Source organism: Coregonus clupeaformis, chromosome 27 (assembly GCF_020615455.1).
Source record: "Coregonus clupeaformis isolate EN_2021a chromosome 27, ASM2061545v1, whole genome shotgun sequence".
Lineage (NCBI taxonomy): Eukaryota > Metazoa > Chordata > Actinopteri > Salmoniformes > Salmonidae > Coregonus > Coregonus clupeaformis.
The window spans coordinates 11088545-11110719 of record NC_059218.1 but is presented as its reverse complement, the minus strand read 5'-3'; the positions used below and the strand labels follow the sequence as shown (position 1 = coordinate 11110719).

Here is a 22175-nt window from a genome sequence, read left to right as displayed (position 1 = left end):
AAAGATTTCTTAATAAACTGAAAAGTAGAAGCTGTAAATTAAAATCACTTCCTAGGACGCTTTTTCTTGTCCCCCTCAAAACTGACCGTAGGCAGAGAATGCTTAAAAAAGTGATTAACATAGCGGTTTGAGCAGGATGGAGAGTGTTTGTGCAGTAGAACGCTTTTATCAGCGCGAAACACTCACAGGAATTCCGGTTTGGGATTGTCCATCCAATTCCTGCGTTCCACAGGAAGCTCTGCATAAAAAGCAACTGAAAAACGCACAAAGGCATTCAATTTCTCGTCAGTCTGTTCACGTCGAGCATCTAGAAATTAACCGTTGAGGTTTTGTTCTAATAGAAAAGCGTGGGTGCGAGTTTAAAATAAATTGTAACGATGGAAGAGTATTCTAAACTGCCTGTCAAGTGGTCGGGGTTGGTTCCCATGGCAGCCTCCGTTCATCGCGCGCAGAGACTCACAACCACATGACCTCATACTGAGGGGGTAAGGAGGATTTCTTTTTTCGTTGGTCTAAAAAAGCAGAACTTATCATTTCATTCACTTTAGAAGAAAAAAAAACATATACTTATATTTATACTTGTTTGAGATGCTTGAGTGTGATTGAATGGTTTATTGAGCCATTCTTACTGCCAGCAGTAAAATGACATTCAGGCCTATTTGGATGTAGCCTGATCTTAGACATAGGTAACCTAACCTTACCCTGGTTCAAAGGTGGCACATCACTCCCATTAGGGAGAACATGGAACTGTGATAAATGTTGTTACCCAAGTTGCCAAGTTGTGACGTTTCACCACTGACCTTTTACCTTTTTATCCAAAAGATGACAACAAATTTGTTTTTGACAATTAGAACCTTGTCAATATGGATAATGTAGCTAGTCTGAGCATATTGTCAATGTTAAGCAAGCTAGCCTACTTTGTTGTAAGCAATGTTATCAAGCTTATCAAGCTTATCAAGCTAGCTAAAATCTTATTGTTCTTACTTTAAAAGTACTTGAACACAAACATGTCAGACTTGTGACTTCCCACTTCCCAGTTTCCCATTTCCTACGAGAACGTGAAGCCAGCAAACCTACCAATCTAAAAATGTTTAACTGACATGGCTAATTGAGTGATTGTCAGTGACTGACATAACAAGTGAAAAAGCGCTGGTGCACAACCACATTTCCAAATTGCACCTGGTGTATTCTACTATACTTACTCTCACTAGTAAATTGGGACCCCGACTGAGTTTTATGCCTAAAACCGCGTATGCCTGGAACTGGTCCTGACTCCCATATCAATGGAATCCGTTCAGATCAAGCTGAAAAAAGTACCCAATTGTCATACTTGAGTAAAAGTATAGATACCTTAATAGAAAGTTACTCAAGTAAAAGTGAAAGTCACCCAGTAAAATACTACTTGAGCGAAAGTCTAAAAGTATTTGGTTTTAAATATACTTAAGTTTCAAAAGTAAATGTAATTGCTAAACAATACTTAAGTATCAAAAGTAAAAGTATAAATCATTTCAAATGTCTTATATTTTATTTTCTTGTTTTTAAAATGTACGGATAGCCAGGGGCACACTCCAACACTCAGACATTATTTACAAAAGATGCATTTGTGTTTAGTGAGTCCGCCAGGACAGAGGCAGTAGGGATGACAACATGTTCTCTTGGTAAGTGCGTGAATTTGACAATTTTCCTGTTCTGCTAAGCATTCAAAATGTAACTAGTACTTTGGGTTTTCAGGGAAAATATATGGAGTAAAAAGTACAATATTTTCTTTAGGAATGTAGTGAAGTAAAAGTAAAAGTTGTCAGAAATATAAATAGTCAAGTGAAGTACAGATACCCATAAAAACTACTTAGGTTGTACTTTAAAGTATTTTTACTTAAGTACTTTACACCACTGCTTTCTTTGCATACATAAAAAAATTATTTGTCATATTATTGATTATCAGCTGATTGCAAAAATATATAAATTATTTTATTAAATGCCTAGTGCAGTCAAAAACGTGATTTTCCTCTGTTTTATATATATTCCTACACTATGAGGTTGGAATAATACTGTGAAATTGTGAAAATTATTATAATGCCCTTTTAGTGTAAGAGCTGTTTGAAAAGACTGCCTGAAATTTCAGCCTGTTTTGGTGGGATGGAGTTTTGGCTTTCCATGGTGACACACCTTGCGGTAAATTAGTTAATAGACCAATAAAAAGAGTTTCAAACCTCTCTGCCAATAACACCTAATTTTCAGTTTTCTCCTTCCCACTCAGACCACTCCCAGACAGTCCTAGCACAATTCTTGCTTGAGAAATTGCCCTTTACTAAGAAGCTATTTTTTGTTTCTTTTTGACCGTTTTAGTTGAAAACAATCACAGTAAGGTACTTAATTGTTACCCAGAAATGATTTGATATTGAGATCTCCTTATGGTGACGTCACGCTACCTACCCCCATGCGCGCTTTGACGGAAGGCTACTCATAGAGACCGAACCTGCATGTGGACTTACTGAGTGAGATATTGCTACTAGGCTATAAACACAAGACGACTCAGTGGAATATAAAAGGCACCATAACTTTTTTGTTGACGATTTCGTCTTATATGGAGAGGGTTTTCCGTTTTGCTGGGAATTTCACATTTTGGGCAAGGGAACAGTGCGTGGCTACTTGGCTGCACATGGAACAGTTGTGTTTAGTGATTGGATTTGACAACATTTTACAAAAAAGCTAATTGGAATAAGTATTCAGAGAACTTGCTTGTGAGTTGCACGTTTTTATTTCATTTCGGTCCATTACGCACATTCAATACTTGTATGCATGCGCTCAGCTCAATTTAATTTTGATATGAACATAGGCTGCATGCTACAGTTGTTTAGGCTATTATTGAGTTACATTGTGACTATTAATCAATATCGATAATAACTTTAGCATATTGTTGTATTGAGAAGAGGGTAGGATGTCATTCATTCTCTTTCTGTGTGTGTGTGTGTGTGTGTGCGTGCGTGCTGTGTGCATGTATGCAAGAGTGAGATCGAAAGAAAGAGCAAGAGCATCTCTGACTGAGGCAAGTTTGCAGTGTGTGATCTAGTGATTAAAGTATTGTAAAACACTGCCGTCTGTTGGCCACTGTAAGAAATGTGTAACTTGTGCCAACTGCTTTATTATCATGATGCACTGATTAGACCAGGGCAATGAGGGAACGTTCTATCCATTTACTGTGTTGGCATAGCTGTTGTTGAATTTGACTTCCAATCTCATTTGCAACAATAACACTATTTTAATTTCTCAGCTAGATCAATATTTAACTGAGTTCAGGGCACTTGATTAACCCATTCATCAGTCCAGGTGTAGCTGTTCAGTTTTGTTTGGCTTGGCCAGGTCTGATTTGACTCGAGTAGTGTGTTCTCGGCTTGGGAGATTCTGGTTAGATGGTGCTTTGTGTGAACTGAGATTCAACCTACATGTGATCTTTGTTTTAGGGCTCTATTCAGTCAGGGCAGGACAGCCTGTCTCAGTCAGAGTCTAGGGCTTTGAATTGGTGTATGATTCTGCCAGTTTCAAATCCCTACCTCATGCACTCACACACACGTCCCCAGGGTTAATGAAATCAACCTCTTAAGTTATCCATTCAGGAAGGTAGAGGTGTGTGCTCTTCACCCTACAACCCACACACTTTTTTTTTACTGTACCTGGAAACAGCAGTGACCTTTTGTGCTGCCCTTGTCCTCCCCACCCTTCCACTACCATCCCCTCACTCCTATCTGAGGAGAGACCCTCAGACACAGTGGTGGTAGTCTGTCTTCCCACCCACCCCAGCTCAATAGCCCCTCCTTTGGCCTGACCTTGGTAACCCCCTGACAGGCACGTTGTGTAAGCTGATCCTACTGTCTGGTCTGTAGCCATTAGAGAGATATCCTCCCCTGTACACAGGGCTCCATAGAGCCTCACTCCTTTTCAGACACACACTTAGACATATAGACAGACAGACACAGCCTCCAGGTCTCCTCTGCACTCCACTCTCAAACACTGTCATCACATGTCTGTCTGTCTGTCTGTCAGCATGGACCTCATTGCACCCTCTGGCTGGGTGGGGTCACCTGGGGCTGGGACACACCCAAAAGGAAGGAGAGGGGTGGAAGGGGGGCACTGAGATATTGGGCTATATATGGGGAAAGGGAAAGTGTTTTTGAATGGATCTTCATGGCCTGGATGACATTCCCATTTAGTTCTTTATCACCTGTGGAGTGGAGTGTCATGTTGTGCAGGTAGAGTGAACACAGGAATTAGCCGCTTGGCTCAATATATTTCTAGAGAGGATTATGTTTGTAGAAAAATATTGTATGGAAGTGCCAGAGTTGTGGATTAATTTAATTAATCCCCCAAATCACTCTTTGGCTTCCAAGCAAACAACTATTTCTTCAACCGGTGTGACACCCATTCCACTGAATTAGAGTCAGCAAAGATATCCGCAGATATATCTCTCCCAGAGAGGTTGTTACTGTATATGTACTGTACTGTATTCCCTTTTGGGAGTGTGACTCAGACTAATGGCAGCAGTATCCAGTCTCACAGCCTTACATTTAACTACAATCTAATCATCAGCGACACGGCCTGCCAGCAGCAAGGCAAAGCTGTGATAGCTGCACACCCTAAGGTCTTCTTTGTTACTTCAGAATTGCACTTGATCTACTCTAAAGATAAGGGACACACACACACACACACACACACACACACACACACACACTGGAATTATTAGCTGTACTAGACTATAGCTGTGACGATTTGTGAATGAACACAGGCTGAGTAAGGTTTGCGTGTCAGCTCTCTGGGCGTGGAGCCCAGGGCTTAGTGGCACTTCCAGCCGAACTCACTGCGTCCCAAATGGCACCCTGTTCCTTATATAGTGCACTACTTTTTCCTATGGTTCATAGGTTTCTAGTAAAAAGTGATGCACTATATAGGGAATATTTGGGACGCAGGCTAACTCTGTGTTACTCTAGTTGCTAGCCCAAGCCCAAGGCTAAGAGCAACCCCTCAGGGTAACATTAGTGTTATGCTATAGACTAGAACAAAACCCAAGGCCCCTGCCTATAGGATCAATTCCAGGTTAACTGTAGTGCCATCGTACTACTCTCTCAGAGGCTAAATCAACTTTCAGAGTCAGAGTACCCCCTTCTCTTCTGAAGGTTAACCAAACTCCTGCTATAGCTCTCCATAAATCTAACAGAGTAAGGGAGCAAGGAAGAGAGTATGGGCCAGAGCTGGAAGGAGACCTATCTTCACTTTATGTTCTGAGAGATGGGTCAGTGTGAGTTCACCCTGGCCTCACACAGGATGTATGTGCGTGTGTGCGTTTGTTCCTGCTTATATGTGTATGTGTGTGCATGTTGCCTAGGTGAGGCTGTGGGTCAATAGACAATATAACAGAGCTATAAAAATTTACTGGGTAAATGGGGGGGTTAATGCAGCATATAGTCTAAAGTAATGCACTATCCCATTTGGGACACAACCCATGATGCCACCTCTCTCCCTGTGGCTCTGTGGCCCTGGCTGCGGTGTGGAGTGACGGGTAAACGTCCCTCTAATGACAGGTCATCATTCTGCGACCGTAGGGGTCCAGCGCCGGTCTACATAATGATGGTTAGAAGGGAACATTAACCCAGCAGAGAGCAAGGGCAATGTTTACACACAGACAAAGACACGCCCGCCCGCAGGCACGCACACACAACCTACCGCTCTGAGCATCCGACAAACAATCTAGCTTAGACACAGAGCATAAAGCACAAACATGGCTCATAGCATCTTTACAGTCGGTCGTAAACTGTGTTCTGAACGGAGGGGGTACAGTAACCAAAATGCTAAATCTGGTTACTACACCCCCTACTGCTACCTATCGTCTGAACTCCTTCACTTTTACGACCGCCATGTTTAAAAGCAGCCACCAGGGAAGCACACTCAAATCTCTTTTAACCAAAGCTCGGGGGGTCGTTATACATCAATAATTGGGTTGATTACGTTAAGCTTTTCAAGATGAGGGGCTCTGTCATTCATACAAATAGCTGTTGTAGGGAGACTGGAGTCACGTAACAAACGGAGGAGAAAGTACATAGCTACATATTATGAATACAGTGAAAATATGACCTGTGTGAATGTTGAACGAGTCATTTTCAGTCAAGTGAAATTTCAGTGCTGGTATGTTAATCACTGCCACATTTTTTATAATACAGTGGAGAGAGTAGTACTGTTACTCTGAGTCACTCTTAACCTGTCTCTCTCTCTCTCTCTTTCTTTCTTTCTCTCTTTCTTTCTCTGTGTGTGTTTGTGCAACCTCATTCCATTACAATGTTATAATGTAATAACAGAGCCATACTCTTCACTGCAGATTCAAACTTAGCATAGTATTATAGCAGTATGTGTATCAGCTATTTTAACTTCAAGTATTACATTGCCCACTTCTGTCCATGTTGCACTATCACTCCAGAACTTGATTTGAGGTGCAAAGTCAAGCAGTCTGTAACTTCGCAACGTGCTCAACCCTACCTGCCCTTTTTAAAGCTAATTGTTTATGACTAAGGTGTGTAGAGGGGGGTTGAAGTCTGGGCTTTGACACTGTTTTAATGTCCTCTATCCGGAACATTCACCGCACCACTTCATCTAATGGTCTCTAATGCTTTCTAACTCAGGGTAGCTCGGGGGTAAAGCTCTTGAGATAGAGAGGAGGTGGAGGAGTGAGATGGGAGGAGGAGGAGGAGGAGGAGGAGGAGGAGCAGGAGGGCGGCTTTAGTGTTCTCACTGACACGACACAGCTGACAGCATGACAGCAATCATTGGTCAGAGTGAGTCTATCTCAAGTGGCCCATATGCTGCTATAGAGATACAGTATGTTGGCTGGAATGGTGTGGGGACTGATATTACGAGTGCTGTTAGGAGATGGGTTGCCATGAATTTTACGTGGTCACGTGAAGAATTCCAAAAACACGTTTTCATGCGATCATGTGATCTTATGTGAAGTTAATGTGATGATGTGACATGTAAAGAAACGTGTGATAACATGAAACGACACGTGAAAACATGATCACGTGAAATCATGTGAAAACGTGTTTTTGGAACACTTCGCTTGTGATCATTGCACATTACATTTTGTGATTTTTCCACATGTGAAATCGTGTGGTTATTCCATAAGGGTGTGTTTGCTTATGTGTGTGGGGGTAACACTGAAGCCTTCCACATGAGATATGAGAGTGGAGAAGTAAGCTAGTCGTATCTCTGAACTTATTTCTATCATGGTTTCTTTAAAATGTACAAAATGTTATTATGACCAACTGGGGTTCAAACCCTGGTCTTCTGTGCGTCACAAGTGGAGTGGAAACATCAAGTGGTCCTCTGTAGCTCAATTGGTAGAGCATGGCGCTTGTAACGCCAGGATAGTGGGTTCGATCCCCGGGACCACCCATACGTAAAAATGTATGCACACATGACTGTAAGTCGCTTTGGATAAAAGCGTCTGCTAAATGGCATATTATTAAGTGGAAATGCATGAACAGAAGTTACTCTTCACTTTCTAACACCTAACCTCTGTGTTTGTCTCTCTCTGTGTCCCTACAGGTAGCTGGCATCATCCTCCTGGAGATCAACACAAGGAGCTGTAACATCAGAGAGCGAGGAAGCCCCGCCACAGCCATTCTCCCCTCCCCCTCATCCTCCTTTTTTCTCCCATCGGACTGACAGAGAGAGAGAGAGTGAGGGAAAGAGCGAGGGAACGTGGGAAAAAAGAGGGAGACATGTACCAAACACTCCTCCTTTCCTCCTCTCTCTTCCTCCTCCATGTCACGGCCACTCCACAGTTCCACGGTCACCACGGGTAACCGCTCCCTCATTCCACTTCCTGTGTTTGTTATTGGCTGTCACTTATTGGTCGTTCAGCTTTGGTCCTTGGGACGGCATGGCTACATGGGGGACTAGCTTCAGTTACACACTAGCCACTTACTTAATTGGGAGCTGTTTATTTAAAAAGGTATTTGCTTCTCTTGACATTCTCACCCTGAGTAAATGTGTACTGGTTGGCCAGATAACAGTTCTTAGATGATTAGACTTAGGTCAACTCTGAGGAGATGCAGGTTCTATTTTTGAGATCTCCGTTTATTTCAACAGAGACCAAAACAAACTAGAGCCCTCACGAGAGGTCAAACGGCGATGAAAGGTCAGAGGTGACTCTCAACTCGGACACTTTCAGTGGCGATTACATTGGCCAATCAGCATCAATTACATGTCAGCTAACCTCCACTGACACATAGAGACCTCAAGGTCACGTCATCAATTGAGAGTTAAAATGCTTGCTGGACTGTTTAGTTTCCAGACTGGTTAAGAGACCACAGACTGGTTCAGAGACTACATACTAGGGTTGAAACACAGTCTCAAACGGTCCCCTGATGCAGCACAATCTATAGGTGAATGCTTCAGAGGTAAGTGGTGTAATTTCACGTTTTAAACCATGAAGATTCCTGTCAGTAATTTAACTTCCAACATTATGTAAATTGTTAATTTGATGTTAAATAATTATGATTATGTGGAATTTCATGACTTGGTGTGTAGCTAGCTGTTAAACTAATACAGTGACAGACTGATTTAACAACAGAGACAGTCCTCATATGTCCCAAAGAATACCTCTCCAGTGTGTGTGGTTATACCTGTGTGTGTGGTCTCACCTGTGTTCCTACGTGTGTGTGTGTGTGTGTTGCAGGAGGAGGGTGTGTGGCAGAGATGTCCGTCACAGCAGTGTAGTCACGGCGACAGAGTCGTTCGTCCAGCCTGTTCACAAGCCCTACATCACCCTGTGTCAGGGCCACCGCTTCTGCAGCACCTACAAGTAAGAGAGATAGCCATGACGGTCATGATCACGATCACTGTTGCTATCGCTATCACTGCAAACATCCCACCTAATCTTATCATAATACCATGCTAATGCCACCAAAAGGTCCATATCACTTCCCATTCAACTACAGACCGCAAAAACACTACAGTAAATACTACAGTAATGTCCGCAAAAACACTACAGTCCGCAAAAATACTACAGTAATTACTATAGTATATTATACTACACTATTTAATTTGCATATACCCTGCCTATTCTCCTCTACCATATCCCAATTTGTGCCACCCATAAGTGAGAAACCTACTTGCCAAGTATTTTGTTCCTTACAGGTTATAGAAAAAAGCAGAAGCGCTAAACTATGTGTTCAGTCCTACCTACCAACAGGTTATGGATAAATTGTTCTTTGAGTGTTTTGTCCAGTAGGTTTCCTCAAGGAAAAAGCAGCCACTGCTATATCAAAGATAATAAAACACTATAGGAAATACTACAGTAATATTCACAAAAACACTATAGTAAATACTACAGTCGGCAAAAACACTACAGTAAATATTACAGTATACTACAGTCTGCAAAAACACTACAGTAATTACTATAGTATATACTACTATATACTTTTTTGTATATACTATATTAAACTGTAAATACTACAGTAATGTCCACAAAAACACTACAGTGAATACTGCAGTAAAGTCTGCAAATACACTACAGTGAATACTATAGTATTTATACCATAGTACATTATAGTATTTTTTCATGTGGGATCACTCTCTTATATCATACTCGTACACAGAAGTGGGTCACGGCACATATTTTTGGGGAATCCAAATATCAAGCACTTTGTATAACTACGGGAAATGAACAGCCAGCCAACAGAGCCCACTGCTGTGTTTATCTTGGACAACCTCTCCCTCCGTACTTACGCACTCTTTCTTTCTCATTCTCCCTTTAGCTTGTTCTCTCTCTCTCTTTCTCTCTTCCTGCACAGTAATGTGCCCACATGAAAAAATACTATAGTATACTATGGTATAAATACTAAAGTATTCACTGTAGTGTTTTTGCAGACTCTACTGTAGTATTCACTGTAGTGTTTTTGCGGATTAAAGTCAGCAAAAACACTACAGTGAATAATGTAGTATTTACTGTAGTAAACTGTATTATACTGTAGTATACTGTAGTATTTACAGTTAAATATAGTATAAATACTGTAGTAAAGGAAAAATGTAGTATACACTATAGTAACTAATGTAGTGTTGTTGCGGATTGTAGTATACTGTAGTATTTACTGTAGTGTTTTTGCGGACTGTAGTATACTGTAGTATTTACTGTAGTGTTTATGCAGACATTACTGTAGTATTTACTGTAGTGTTTTTGTTTCATATTTGACATAGAAGTGGAGGCTTTCTCTTTCAGGAAACCTATTTGAAAAAATATTAAAAGAGCACATTTTCCATTAGTAGGTAGGTAGGTAGGTAGGTAGGTAGGTAGGTAGGTAGGTAGGTAGGTAGGTAGGTTCAGCACTTCTGCTCTTGTCTATATAATGTAGGAAACACAATATATTCTATACTTGGCATGTAGGTTTCTCACTTACGGGTGGCACAAATTGGGATACAGGGGAGGGGAATGGGCAGGGTAATGCAAATAAATACTGTAGTATTTACTATAGTTAAAAAATGTAGTGTTCTTGCAAACATTACTACAATGTTTTTTTTGCAGATAATGCTGTAATATTTGCTGTGGTATTGTACAGTATACTACAACATTCTATAGTAAGTACTACACATGATGTGGGTGAGCAATGCAGCAGACCTCCCAACAACTATAATTATAAACGTACCTTCCAACCATGAGGCTGTTATGAATTAATTTGTTTGAGGCATCATTCGTGAGGCAATTTTTCTCCTTTCCTCCCTCTTTCCCCCTCCTTCCCTCTCTCCCTCTCTGATGTCTGTGCCCGTTCACTGAGGACAATGCCAGGAAACATTTCAGCAGATTTCAGTGAAACAGCTGAACGCAGAACTGGCTTGGTGTCACCCCCTCTTCCTCCCCTCCTTTACACATTTCCCCCCCTTGTCACACGCACTTGGTAACCAGTGGTCCATGGTCTAGCCTAATACACTATATATACAAAAGTATGTGGACACCCCTTCAAATTAGTGGATTCAGCTATTTCAGCTACACCCGTTGCTGACTGGTGTATAAAATCAAGCACACTGCCATGCAATCTCCATAGACAAACATTGGCAGTAGAATGGCCTTACTGAACAGCTCAGTGACTTTCAACGTGGCACCGTCATAGGATGCCACCTTTCAGTTCGTCAAATGTCTGCCTTGCTAGAGCTGTCAACTGTAAGTGTTGTTATTGTGAAGTGGAAACGTCCAGGAGCAACAACGGCTCAGCCGCGAAGTGGTAGGCCACACGGGACCGGCGAGTGCTGAAGCACGTAGCGCTTAAAGATCGTCCTTGGTTGCAACACTCACTACCGCGTTCCAAACTGCCTCTGGAGGCAATGTCAGCACAATAACTGTTCTTCTGGAGCTTCATGAAATGGGTTTCCATGGCCGAGCAGCCACACACAAGCCTAAGATCACCATGCGCAATGCCAAGCGTCGGCTGGTGTTCTGTAAAGCCAGCCGTCATTGGACTCTGGAGCAGTGGTAACGCGTTCTTTGGCGTGATGAATCACGCTTCAACATCTGGCAGTCTGACGGACAAATCTGGGTTTGGCGGCTGCCAGGAGAACACTACCTGCCCCAATGCATAGTGCCAACTGTAAAGTTTGGTGGAGGAGGAATAAGGGTCTGGGGCTGTTTTTCTTGGTTCGGGCTAGGCCCCTTAATTCCAGTGAAGGGAAATCTTAACGCATATAATGACATTCAAGATTATTCTGGGCTTCCAACTTTGTGGCAACAGTTTGGGGAAGGCCTTTCCCTGTTTCAGCATGACAATGCACACGTGCACAAAGCGAGGTCCATACAGAAATGGTTTGTCGAGATCGGTGTGGAAGAACTTGACTGGCCTGCACAGAGCCCTGACCTCAACCCCATCGAACACCTTTGGGATGAATTGGAACACCGACTGCGAGCCAGGCCTAATCGCCCAACATCAGTGCCCTACCTCACTATTGCTCTTGTGGCTGAATGGAAGGAGGTTCCAACATCTAGTGGAAAGCCTTCCCAGGAGAGTGGAGGCTGTAATAGCAGCAAAGGGCGGACCAACTCCATATTAATGCCCATGATTTTTTTATGAGATGTTCGACGAACAAGTGTCCACATACTTTTGGTCATGTAGTGTACATTCTTCTCTGCTTACATGGAGAAAACTCCAGGAGCTCAGAACACAGTGTTGACAAACAGGGGAATCTGACCAAATGCTACTCTACAGTGTAACAGACTAGTCTTGATTTCTCAGGATCATTATTCACACCTAACTGACTCTATGTCGGCAGCACAGACCCTGTCTAACCTCTCACTCTCTTTTGTGTGTTTTCTTCAGGACAGTGTACAGGGTGGCGTACCGTCAGGTGACCAGAGCGGCGCCAGTCTCACACTCTTACCCAGAATGCTGCCCGGGCTGGCGACAACTCCACTCACACAACTGTAACCAAGGTAATGGGGGCTAACGTTCTCCTAGCATCCCATATGTCATGTGTGTGTGTGTGTGTGTGTGTTTGTTACATATCCTGTCCTCCCCAGCGGTGTGTGTCCAGTCTTGTGTGAATGGAGGAACTTGTTTAAGACCCAACCACTGTGCCTGTCGTCTGGGCTGGATAGGACGACACTGCCAAACAGGTACACGCATACACACACCTGCACACACCTGCACACTATTGCTAGCACACTTAAATAAACAATATCAGTGACTCTCCCTTCCTCTCTCTATCAGATGTGGATGAGTGCAGTGAGCAGCAGCCCTGTTCTCATCAGTGTGTGAACATGGCAGGCAGCTACCGCTGTGTTTGTAGAGAGGGCTACAGGCTGGCAAGAGACAGCCACTCTTGTGAGAGCCTTCCTCCTCCTCCCGCCCCTCCCACCCGCCCCAGCCAGGCAGCAGCAAACGATTACAGACCCCCCTCCAGTGATACAGGTACACCTACCTCCTCTTGCTATTCATCCACAGGCATGGTAATCAATCATGTGCTATGTGTGTGTGTATTCCAGCAGAGCCTCCTATGGGAGTGAAGAGGAGAGAGGACAATAGCCAGGCTCGCCGTCCATTATTACTTTTGGTACGCGCTATGCCAAACTCAACTCGTACCGTGAGTAATAATGCACTGCGACTGGTACCAACTGCAAGTGGACCGTATGCGCTCAACAACCAAGTGTGTGGTCATGTACAGTATGGTATGACCAGATGAACCATGCTGATAACCGCTGTTTCAACATAGATTGATGTAGACTTATCTTCCTTATCTTTCGCTTAGGAAAACGTCCCACCATTACAGAACTTTCGTTTAGTATTGAGTGAAGCATCCTTCTCTCCCGCACTTTCACTCAAGCGTTTCTCTAAACTGCTGCATATCACTCTGAAGAAAAGGAAAACAGTTGTTCTCATAAACCACGTTTCCATCCACAGTTTTTATGCGAGTAAAGTCATACCGTATAAAAAGAAATCACAACAGCTGTGATGGAAACAGGAAGTGTCGGTACAATTTTATAAATGGCAACAGATCATTTGTTCGTTCGACATGGTTGTCACGCTCTGGCTCCGGGACTTTGTATTTTGAGCCAGGGTGTGTTCGTTTTGGTTGTGTTTTTGTTTTGGTTGGGTGGTCATTGGTTTTGTGTTTCCCTTATTTGGTCAATGACTCCCAATCGGAGGTAACGAGTGTCAGCTGTCGGCTCGTTATCTCTGATTGGGAGCCATATTTAAACTGTCTGTGTTCACCTTGTGTTTGTGGGATTTTGTTCGTGTGGTTTCATGTTGTACCATAGACGTCACGTTTTCGTTGTTTTGTTCGTGTGTACGTTTAAATAATAAATATGTTCGCTCGTAACGCTGCGCCTTGGTCCTCTCTCATCGACGAGCGTGACAGAAAATCCCACCAAGACCAGACCAAGCAGCGTGTCCAAGAGCCATCGCTAATAGATCTCCGTGGCAGCTTCGATTGGGTCAAGCCCATGGAGGAGCTGAGTGAAGAGGGTTGGAGACAGAGGAGCGAGAGATGGGAGAGAATGTTGGAGGCCTGGAGAGACCCCCAGAAAATTTTTAGGGGGGGGCTCACGACGTCGGGGCAGCAGGAGGCCGCGATGGAGCGGTCCAGCGGGGTTGCAGAGGAGGCCGCCAGGTTACGGGGGCCACTGGTAGAAGAGGGGATGGTAGGTGTAGAGGCACGGCGAGAGGTACTGGCGTGTGTTGCCAGTCCGGTCCGGCCCGTTCCAGATCCCGGTGTAGAGCCAGTGGTGTGTGTCCCCAGTACGGTCCGGTCTATTCCTGCTCCCCGCACCAAACCTACGGTGTGCGTCGACAGCCCAGCCCGGTCCGTTCCTGCGCTCCGCACCGAGTCTGAGGTGCGCTTCGCCAGCCCAGCCCGGCCTCTTCCTGCTCCACGCACCAGACCTGCGGTGTGCGTCGCCAGCCCAGCCCGGCCTGTCCCTGCTCCACGCACAAAGCCTACGGTGTGCGTCGTCAGCCCGACCCGGCCTGTTCCTGCCACTCGCACCAAACCAGGGGTGCGAGTCGTCAGCCTGGTCCAGCCCGTTCCTGCTACTCGCACCAAACCAGGGAAGCGAGTCGTCGGCCTGGTCCAGCCCGTTCCTGCTACTCGCACCAAGCCAAGGGTGCGAGTCGTCAGCCTGGTCCGGTCTGTTCCTGCTACTCGCACCAAGCCAAGGGTGCGAGTCGTCAGCCTGGTCCGGTCTGTTCCTGCTACTCGCACCAAGCCAAGGGTGCGAGTCGTCAGCCCGGTCCAGCCCATTCCTGCTACTCGCACCAAGCCAGGGGTGCGAGGCGTCAGCCTGGTGAGGTCCGTTCCGGCTCCACGCACCAAGCCTAGGGTGCGTATCGTCAGCCAGGTCCGGTCCGTTCCTGCCTCACGCGCTAAGCCAGGGGTGCGCGTCGTCAGTCCTGATCCAGCCAGCTGGGTCAGATCGGATCGGGGCCGTTATGCGGGGATTGAAGTAGGGTGGTGGTCAAGCCCGAGCCGGAGCCGCCTCCGAGGAGCAACACCCACCCAGCCCTCCCCTATTTGGGGTTTTGAGGCGCGGTCGCAGTCCGCGCCTTTAGGGGGGGGTACTGTCACGCTCTGGCTCCGGGACTTTGTATTTTGAGCCAGGGTGTGTTCGTTTTGGTTGTGTTTTTGTTTTGGTTGGGTGGTCATTGGTTTTGTGTTTCCCTTATTTGGTCAATGACTCCCAATCGGAGGTAACGAGTGTCAGCTGTCGGCTCGTTATCTCTGATTGGGAGCCATATTTAAACTGTCTGTGTTCACCTTGTGTTTGTGGGATTTTGTTCGTGTGGTTTCATGTTGTACCATAGACGTCACGTTTTCGTTGTTTTGTTCGTGTGTACGTTTAAATAATAAATATGTTCGCTCGTAACGCTGCGCCTTGGTCCTCTCTCATCGACGAGCGTGACAATGGTGGGACCTTTTTGTGTCGGTAAAATGTGTAATGCGAGAAATGGCAGTGGAAACACCTTTATGCGCAAATATTGATATAATAACCATCATATTGAAGTAAACTTGGAGTAATGCGATGACATGGTGTGTGGTCCTCCCACTACGACTCGGGAAACCATGCAGTTTATTTGGTTACAGATTAAATAAGTTAAGATAAACTTCAAAGGGTGGTGAAAGTGCAAGGTGATGAGCTTGATGCTCCTTTCCAATAAATATCGAGGGTCTTATTCTGGTGACATGGTGATCGATGCTTGGCTGCCGTTTGACAAATAAAAATATTCTTGCTCTTATCCACAATAATCTCATCATGTAGACTAGCCTACCCGCACAGCCTACTGGCACTGCCTACTGGCACTGTATCTGCCAGCTGTTGGCTAGAGCGCAGGTGCCAAGACCAGAGTTGCACATTTGCAATTTAACGCAACAGTTTTTGAGACACAACTATTGGTAGAGTTGAAAATACAATAGACATGAAAGTTTAAGTGAAAAATTACATTTTGTGTACACTACGTCATCACGCACTGATTTCTATCCGCAACAAATCAGTTTGGTGGAAACACACCACTGGTGGGAAAATGCGCATATTTTCTTTATGAAGATTTAGAACATTCGCATGAAAATCTGTCACCAATTGGATGGAAATCTAGCTATAGATGTGCTTTGTTTGGCGTAACATAGCAACGGGCTAAAAAGTTATACTTTTGAATCATCTGTCCATAGAACGTTCTTCCAAGAGTCTTTGATGATCATCCAGGTGCTTTTTGGCAAACTTGAGTCAACTATTTGGACGAGATGGGTCCCATTATGCCTGGCGAAAACCAAACACAGCATTACACAGTAAGAACATCATACCAAAGGTCAAGCATGGTGGTGGTGGTGTGATGGTTTGGGGATGCTTTGCTGCCTCAGGACCTGGACGACTTGCCTTAATAGAAGGAACCATGAATTCTGCTCCGTATCAGAGAATTCTACAGGAGAATGTCAGACCATCCGTCTGTGAGCTGAAGCTGAAGCACAGCTGGGTCATGCAGCAAGACAATGATCCAAAACGCACAATCAAGTCTACATGAAAATAGCTAAAAAGCAACATATTTGAAGTTTTGGAATGGCCTAGTCAAAGTTCAGACATAATCCCAATTGAGATGTTGTGGCAGGACTTGAAACGAGCAGTTCATGCTTGAAAACCCACACGTCACTGAGTTAAAGCAGTTCTGCATGGAAGAGTGGGCCAAAATTCCTCCACAGCGACGTGAGAGACTGATCAACAACTACAGGAAGCATTTGGTTGGAGTCATTGCAGCTAAAGGTGGCACAACCAGTTATTGAGTGTAAGGGGGCAATTACTTTTTCACACAGGGGAATTGGGTATTGCATAACTTTGTTTATGAAAGAAATGAAATAAATATGTAATTGTTGTGTTATTTGTTCACTTATGTTCCCTTGATCTAATATTAGGTTTTGGTTGAAGATCTGATAACATTCAGTATCACAAATATGCAAAAGTAGAGAAAATTAGAAAGGGGGCAAATACTTTTTCATAGCACTGTACAAACTGGTAGTACTGTATGTACATAAAGTACAAGAGGCGGCGTTGCCAAACCAATGACCTCTTCCTCGTAACCGCTTTCTGTCTGTCTGTATTTGTGTCCAGAGGAAAGGAAAAAGTAGTTATGACCAAATTCACACAAGATGGCTCTTCTCAGCCAAACTTAGACAGGCTGTTCACCCCCCTGAGTGTGGCTGAGGATGGATCGAGGGTGGAGGGGGTTATGTGTGTGTGTGTGTGCGTGCGTGCATGTGGATGGATGAATAGGGGTTAGGGAGATCTTTTGCCTAATCAGCACAAAGTGAGAAAAACAGCAGGAAAAAAAACCAATGACAGATCTCTGTACTTGGTGAAAGTGACGTGGGGGTGAGGGGAAGTTAGTGGGGGGAATATGTGCAGGCTCAGGCTCAGTACAGAAGTGTTCTCCTTGGCCAACAAAGTGCCAGGCCAGCAGGCAGTCGCAGCATCAACATCAGTGTTCTGGTTAACAGCCCTATTATAACCATTAACTATTCAGGCTAAGGTCTGATGTTGATGAAGATCACCAAGATAAACATGGGAATAAATGCCCTGCTCAGACTGTAACAGCTCTCGTCTGACCCCCTCATCCTCCCCTCTCCGTCCGTTTCTGAAGGCTTTTTTCCTTCCTTCTCTCTCCCGCTTCTTGGCCGGGACAAGCTCTCTCATTCCAGCTCCATCAACCTCGTCTGCTGGGGGTCACCCCCCCCCCTTTTGACTCAATAATAGGCCACATCTGGGAGAGATAAAGCTGTTCTCAGTTTGGCCCTAGCTCCGAGACGCGGGTTCCTACCCCAGTTCGGAGCCCCTAGCTCTGGGGACCTGTCGTGGGGAGCAGGGGGACACTTGGTGACTGGTTGGACTCAGGCCAGCCCAGCTCACCCCTCCTTGTCCTGTAACCGATAGGCATGACGGACTGTGTGTCTATATATAATGCCCTCTCTGTCAGTTATATGGTGTGTGTCTGTGACATTTTCCCATATTCTCAGCCCCTTCTGCAGGCTAATTTATGGATTTGTCACCGGCTTCACCCCAAGCTCAATTCCCCAGCCAGCTCGTAGATCTTCGGTTCTCTTCCCGTTTGTTTCAAAGCTCTGAGACTGATACCTCCTGCCTGCTTTTGAATCACTCTGAATCGGAGCAAGATGCAAGAGGCATTATCTATCTCAAAGACATGTCACAAGTCCAAGCTTTTGATAGAATAGGAAGGATTAACCATTACACTCTCTCTCTCCCCCTCTGTTGAACCTCTCTGTAAGCCAGCCCTACTGGGTCATATTCTATAGGGTTCACCGTAGCAAAACGTTTTGCAACAGAAAATGAAAATCTGTGTTCTTATTGGAGAATTTCAGGCCCCCTCGTTTTCAAAACATTTTCTCCCTATTAACAACCTCGGTGTGCAGTTGGAGGGTGTTTTTAGATAGTGGTGATCCACATTGTATTTTCATGTGTGTGTGTGTTGTCTACAGGTGGAGGGGTCACAGAGGAGGTACAGAGCCTGAAGAACAGAGTAGAGCTGCTAGAGCAGGTACATCTGCACTCCTCTACCATCACACGCACGCGAACGGGCGTACATACGGGTGGAAAGTCCCCCTTTAACCCTGGCCAATGCCCCTCTAGCATCCACCCTGACCCAGCCCTAGTCACACACTGCATGGTGTAATATCAAATACCACTCAAGATGTAATCATGAACATTTGTTAACCAACAGAGAACACACACGCTCGCAAAACCCGGCATCCTTTGAAACGCCAGACTCTGGTAGTGACCTTTTTAAAAGTCTTTATGGGCTTTTCATTAGAATTCATGTTGTTAATGCTCCGTTGATTACAGTAAAAGTCAATGAAGGGCTGCAGGCAGCTGAAATGGGGGGGATCCATATAATAGAGCAGTACCTTTTACATTACAGCGACCGCTGCGATGGCATTACGGATTGTATTGAGATATGTTACCAGTAGGAACATAAATGAGTTGCTGTCTCCCTACTGCTTGTATCCTCTCTGTTGTTGTTAGGCACACACAATACAGTGGTGTCCAGAACACATTGATTGATTAGTTAATGCCTCTCTCTCCTCCCTTCCCTCCAGAAGCTCCAGTTGGTCCTAGCCCCCTTCACCAGTCTGTTCCCGATGTCGCTGGACGAGGGCGTGTCTGAGAAGACCAGCTTCCTGTCTCACTCCTTCCAGCAGCTGGACCGCATCGACTCGCTCAGCGAACAGATCGGCTTCCTCGAGGAACGCCTCGGAACCTGTGAGTGGATAAACACACAGTTAAAAATGTATTTTCGTTGTACTCCTCTTGTTGGACTAAGTGGCCAAATAGAGGCTTGAAGTGGATGTGAAGTGATTTGGTTGACTATAGATAGTAACACCCCACTGGGCACACACTGGTTGAATCAACGTTGTTCCCACATCTTTTCAATTAAATTACGTTGAACCAAAGTGGAATAGACGTTGAATTGGCGTATGTGCCCAGTGGAACTGATTTGTCCACTGCTCTGTCTTCACTACAGGTTCCTGCCAGGAAAATTAGACACAGAACATGACTGGATGAAAACCAACCGGACTTCACACAAGTCTGAATCCACAACACAATAACAATAGGAATGGAATGATTGCCCCAGCCCAGGAATATGGTAGGAGGAAGAATGTTAGCAGAACATAGGCCTACTCAACGTTTGTGTATTCATGTTCCTATACCAGCCCAAAGTTTTGCTCTTGAGAACCCAAGGCATTAACAAGGCATTCTGCCTTATCCCAAGGGTTCTCAATTTCTGGTTTCCGTGTTTTAGGTTCACATCAGTGCAGCTGGTTCCACTGTCAGAGCCACCATGGTGGGTCTCACATGGACATCTGTATTTGTCTATTTAAGTTATAATTCCTTGTGCTTATCTAATAGAGCTACAATAGACAGTTGGCTTTTTTTCTTTTTTTTTTACATAGCTTTGTAACTTTTTGTAATAAAATTGATTAATCAAAAATGTCTAGTAGAGGATTTATTGTGTGAATGTAGAGTTTATGTGAATCCACGTGGAAGAAATATAACTATATAGATCGAGATCTCATTTTGACCACTCAACGAACACATTCCTATACTGATCAAAAATATAAACGCAACATGTAAAGTGTTGGTCCCATGTTTCATGAGCTGAAATAAAAGATCCCAGAAATGTTCCATATGCATAAATAGCTTATTTCTCATATTTTGTGCACAAATTTGTTTACATCCGTTAGTGAGCATTTCTCCTTTGCCAAGATAATCCATCCACCTGACAGGTGTGGTATATCAAGAAGCTGATTAAACAGCATGATCATTACACCTTGTGCTGGGGACAATAAAAGGCCACTCTAAAATGTGCAGTTTTGTCACACAACACAATGCCACAGATGTCAAGTTTTGAAGGAGCGTGCAATTGGCATGCTGACTGCAGGAATGTCCACCAGAGCTGTTGCCAGAGAACGTAATGTTAATTTCTCTACCATAAGCCGCCTCCAATGTCGTTTTAGAAAATGTGGTAGTACGTCCAACCGGCCTCATCTGCAAAGCCTGGGTGTCCGAGGATATAATTTTTTCTTCAATGAAATAAGAAAAACACACGGCAATAAAGCAACAGCTCCTTAAGAAAAAAATGACATTTATTTATCATTTTCCAAGGCATTCATCAAACACGTTTATCCATATTTCTGTGAAAACAAGAAACACTTCATCGTCGGTATTAACCAGATACTATGATGGGCTTCTTGTTGTGTACACACACACACACACAGAGAGAAGGCTCACCAGGATGTCATAAGACAAGACACTTTGGCCAGCTCAGTTGTACATAGTTATCTTAAGCTACCAACATTACACTTTAATAGCTTTGGTGAAATTCATAGAATATTTTATGATTATATTTATATACCACCCAAACTCAACATGAAAAAAGTGCTTTATTAATTTTTGGAATACTTTCAATATTTCTCCAATATCTCCAATATAATTGTGTAAAACAAAACACCAGGTCAACCAACAAGGTTCTCTAAAGAAGTGTTGCAGAGCCTGTCGAGTTATCACGGTCAACGAGTCAATGACGCTTTTAGCTGACACACTAGAAAGTTGAGCTACAAAACGTCCATGAAAATAATCATAGGCTAACTATTGACCATTGTCTAAAATCATTGACAGTTTACATTTGGTTAGTACCAAATTGGTAGCATCTTTGATGAACATTCAAACATCTTTGTTGCGAGATAATAAAAAATGCATGAGGATAAGCATAAATAATAAAAAATACTCTCCAAAAGATACTCTCCTATGAACAAAAACAGATGTCACAGATTAATTGTATGTATTTGGACCGACTGGCGTATGTATTTTCCTTACATGGTTGTACTGGTCTTCAATAACAAAGATGAGGAAAGCCGAGTTGATTTCCTCCTAGGAGCCAAGTAAGCCATGAGTCCAGCAGGTGACACTAAAGCTCCTGCAGCCACTTGACTACGAAGAAGAGTAGTAGTATACAGGTTTATTGCCAGACGAAACACAATGTTTTCACTCCTACAACGTGAGCAGTTCATCAATACCATTTCAATCCAGTCATTTTAGGAAGTAAACTGATATTCTAATTCCACGTTTGTCTCGTAGAAGAATTGGATTTGGAATTTCAATGTATTTTCTGAATTGATTGACCCCAAACCCTGATCCTCGGGAAGTTTAGGTGCACAAGAAATAAAAATGTACTCCGGAGGTTAACTAATTTAACACTTAATTTCAAATAAATTGATTTCATCATTCACACATTTCATAGTGTCAGAAACCGACTTTATGCAAGACAACATTCCATTGGAATATGTTATACTTGAAAGCAACAACAACAACAAAAGTAGAAGTTACATGCAATTCGGCTGCATATACACAGGCAGCACAATTCGGATATTTTTCCACTAATTGGTCTTTTGTCCAATCAAATCAGCTTTTGCAAATAATTGGGCATAACATAAGAATTGGGCTGACTGTAAACGCAGCCAGAGTAGTACAAAGAATCATGAACGGCGAAATACATTCTCACACTGGCGTTTGACGGGCAAAAAGCTGCGAGCGACATTTTAGCAAACTGTAAAGTAAAAGCTGTGAATATAAAAAATGTCAAGATCTGGAT

General features: G+C 43.9%; 1 protein-coding gene across 2 annotated transcripts; it reads left to right on the top strand.

Annotated features, from left to right (window-relative positions):
• The first annotated feature begins 261 nt into the window (after positions 1-261).
• On the top strand, positions 262-20124 carry LOC121541476 (epidermal growth factor-like protein 7). 2 transcript variants are annotated; one of them, XM_041850511.2, is made up of 9 exons: positions 262-485; positions 7588-7843; positions 8723-8848; positions 12348-12460; positions 12548-12643; positions 12738-12938; positions 18505-18563; positions 19123-19285; positions 19548-20123. In XM_041850511.2, exons 2-9 carry the CDS (start codon positions 7764-7766, stop codon positions 19565-19567), a joined length of 858 nt encoding a protein of 285 aa, XP_041706445.2. In that variant the 5' UTR covers positions 262-485; positions 7588-7763; the 3' UTR covers positions 19568-20123. The 2 variants fall into 2 exon arrangements, with proteins under 2 accessions (XP_041706445.2, XP_041706446.2); XM_041850512.2 differs by lacking the exons at positions 262-485; positions 7588-7843 and adding an exon at positions 7858-8444 and having other exon boundaries at positions 19548-20124.
• Positions 20125-22175: the final 2051 nt, after the last annotated feature.

Coding starts and splice junctions, on each gene's coding strand:
- LOC121541476 (XM_041850511.2), top strand. CDS start 7,764: ATGTACCAAACACTCCTCCTTTCCTCCTCTCTCTTCCTCCTCCATGTC. Junction 8,849..12,347: donor CGCTTCTGCAGCACCTACAA/GTAAGAGAGATA, acceptor TGTTTTCTTCAG/GACAGTGTACAGGGTGGCGT. Junction 12,461..12,547: donor CTCACACAACTGTAACCAAG/GTAATGGGGGCT, acceptor TGTCCTCCCCAG/CGGTGTGTGTCCAGTCTTGT.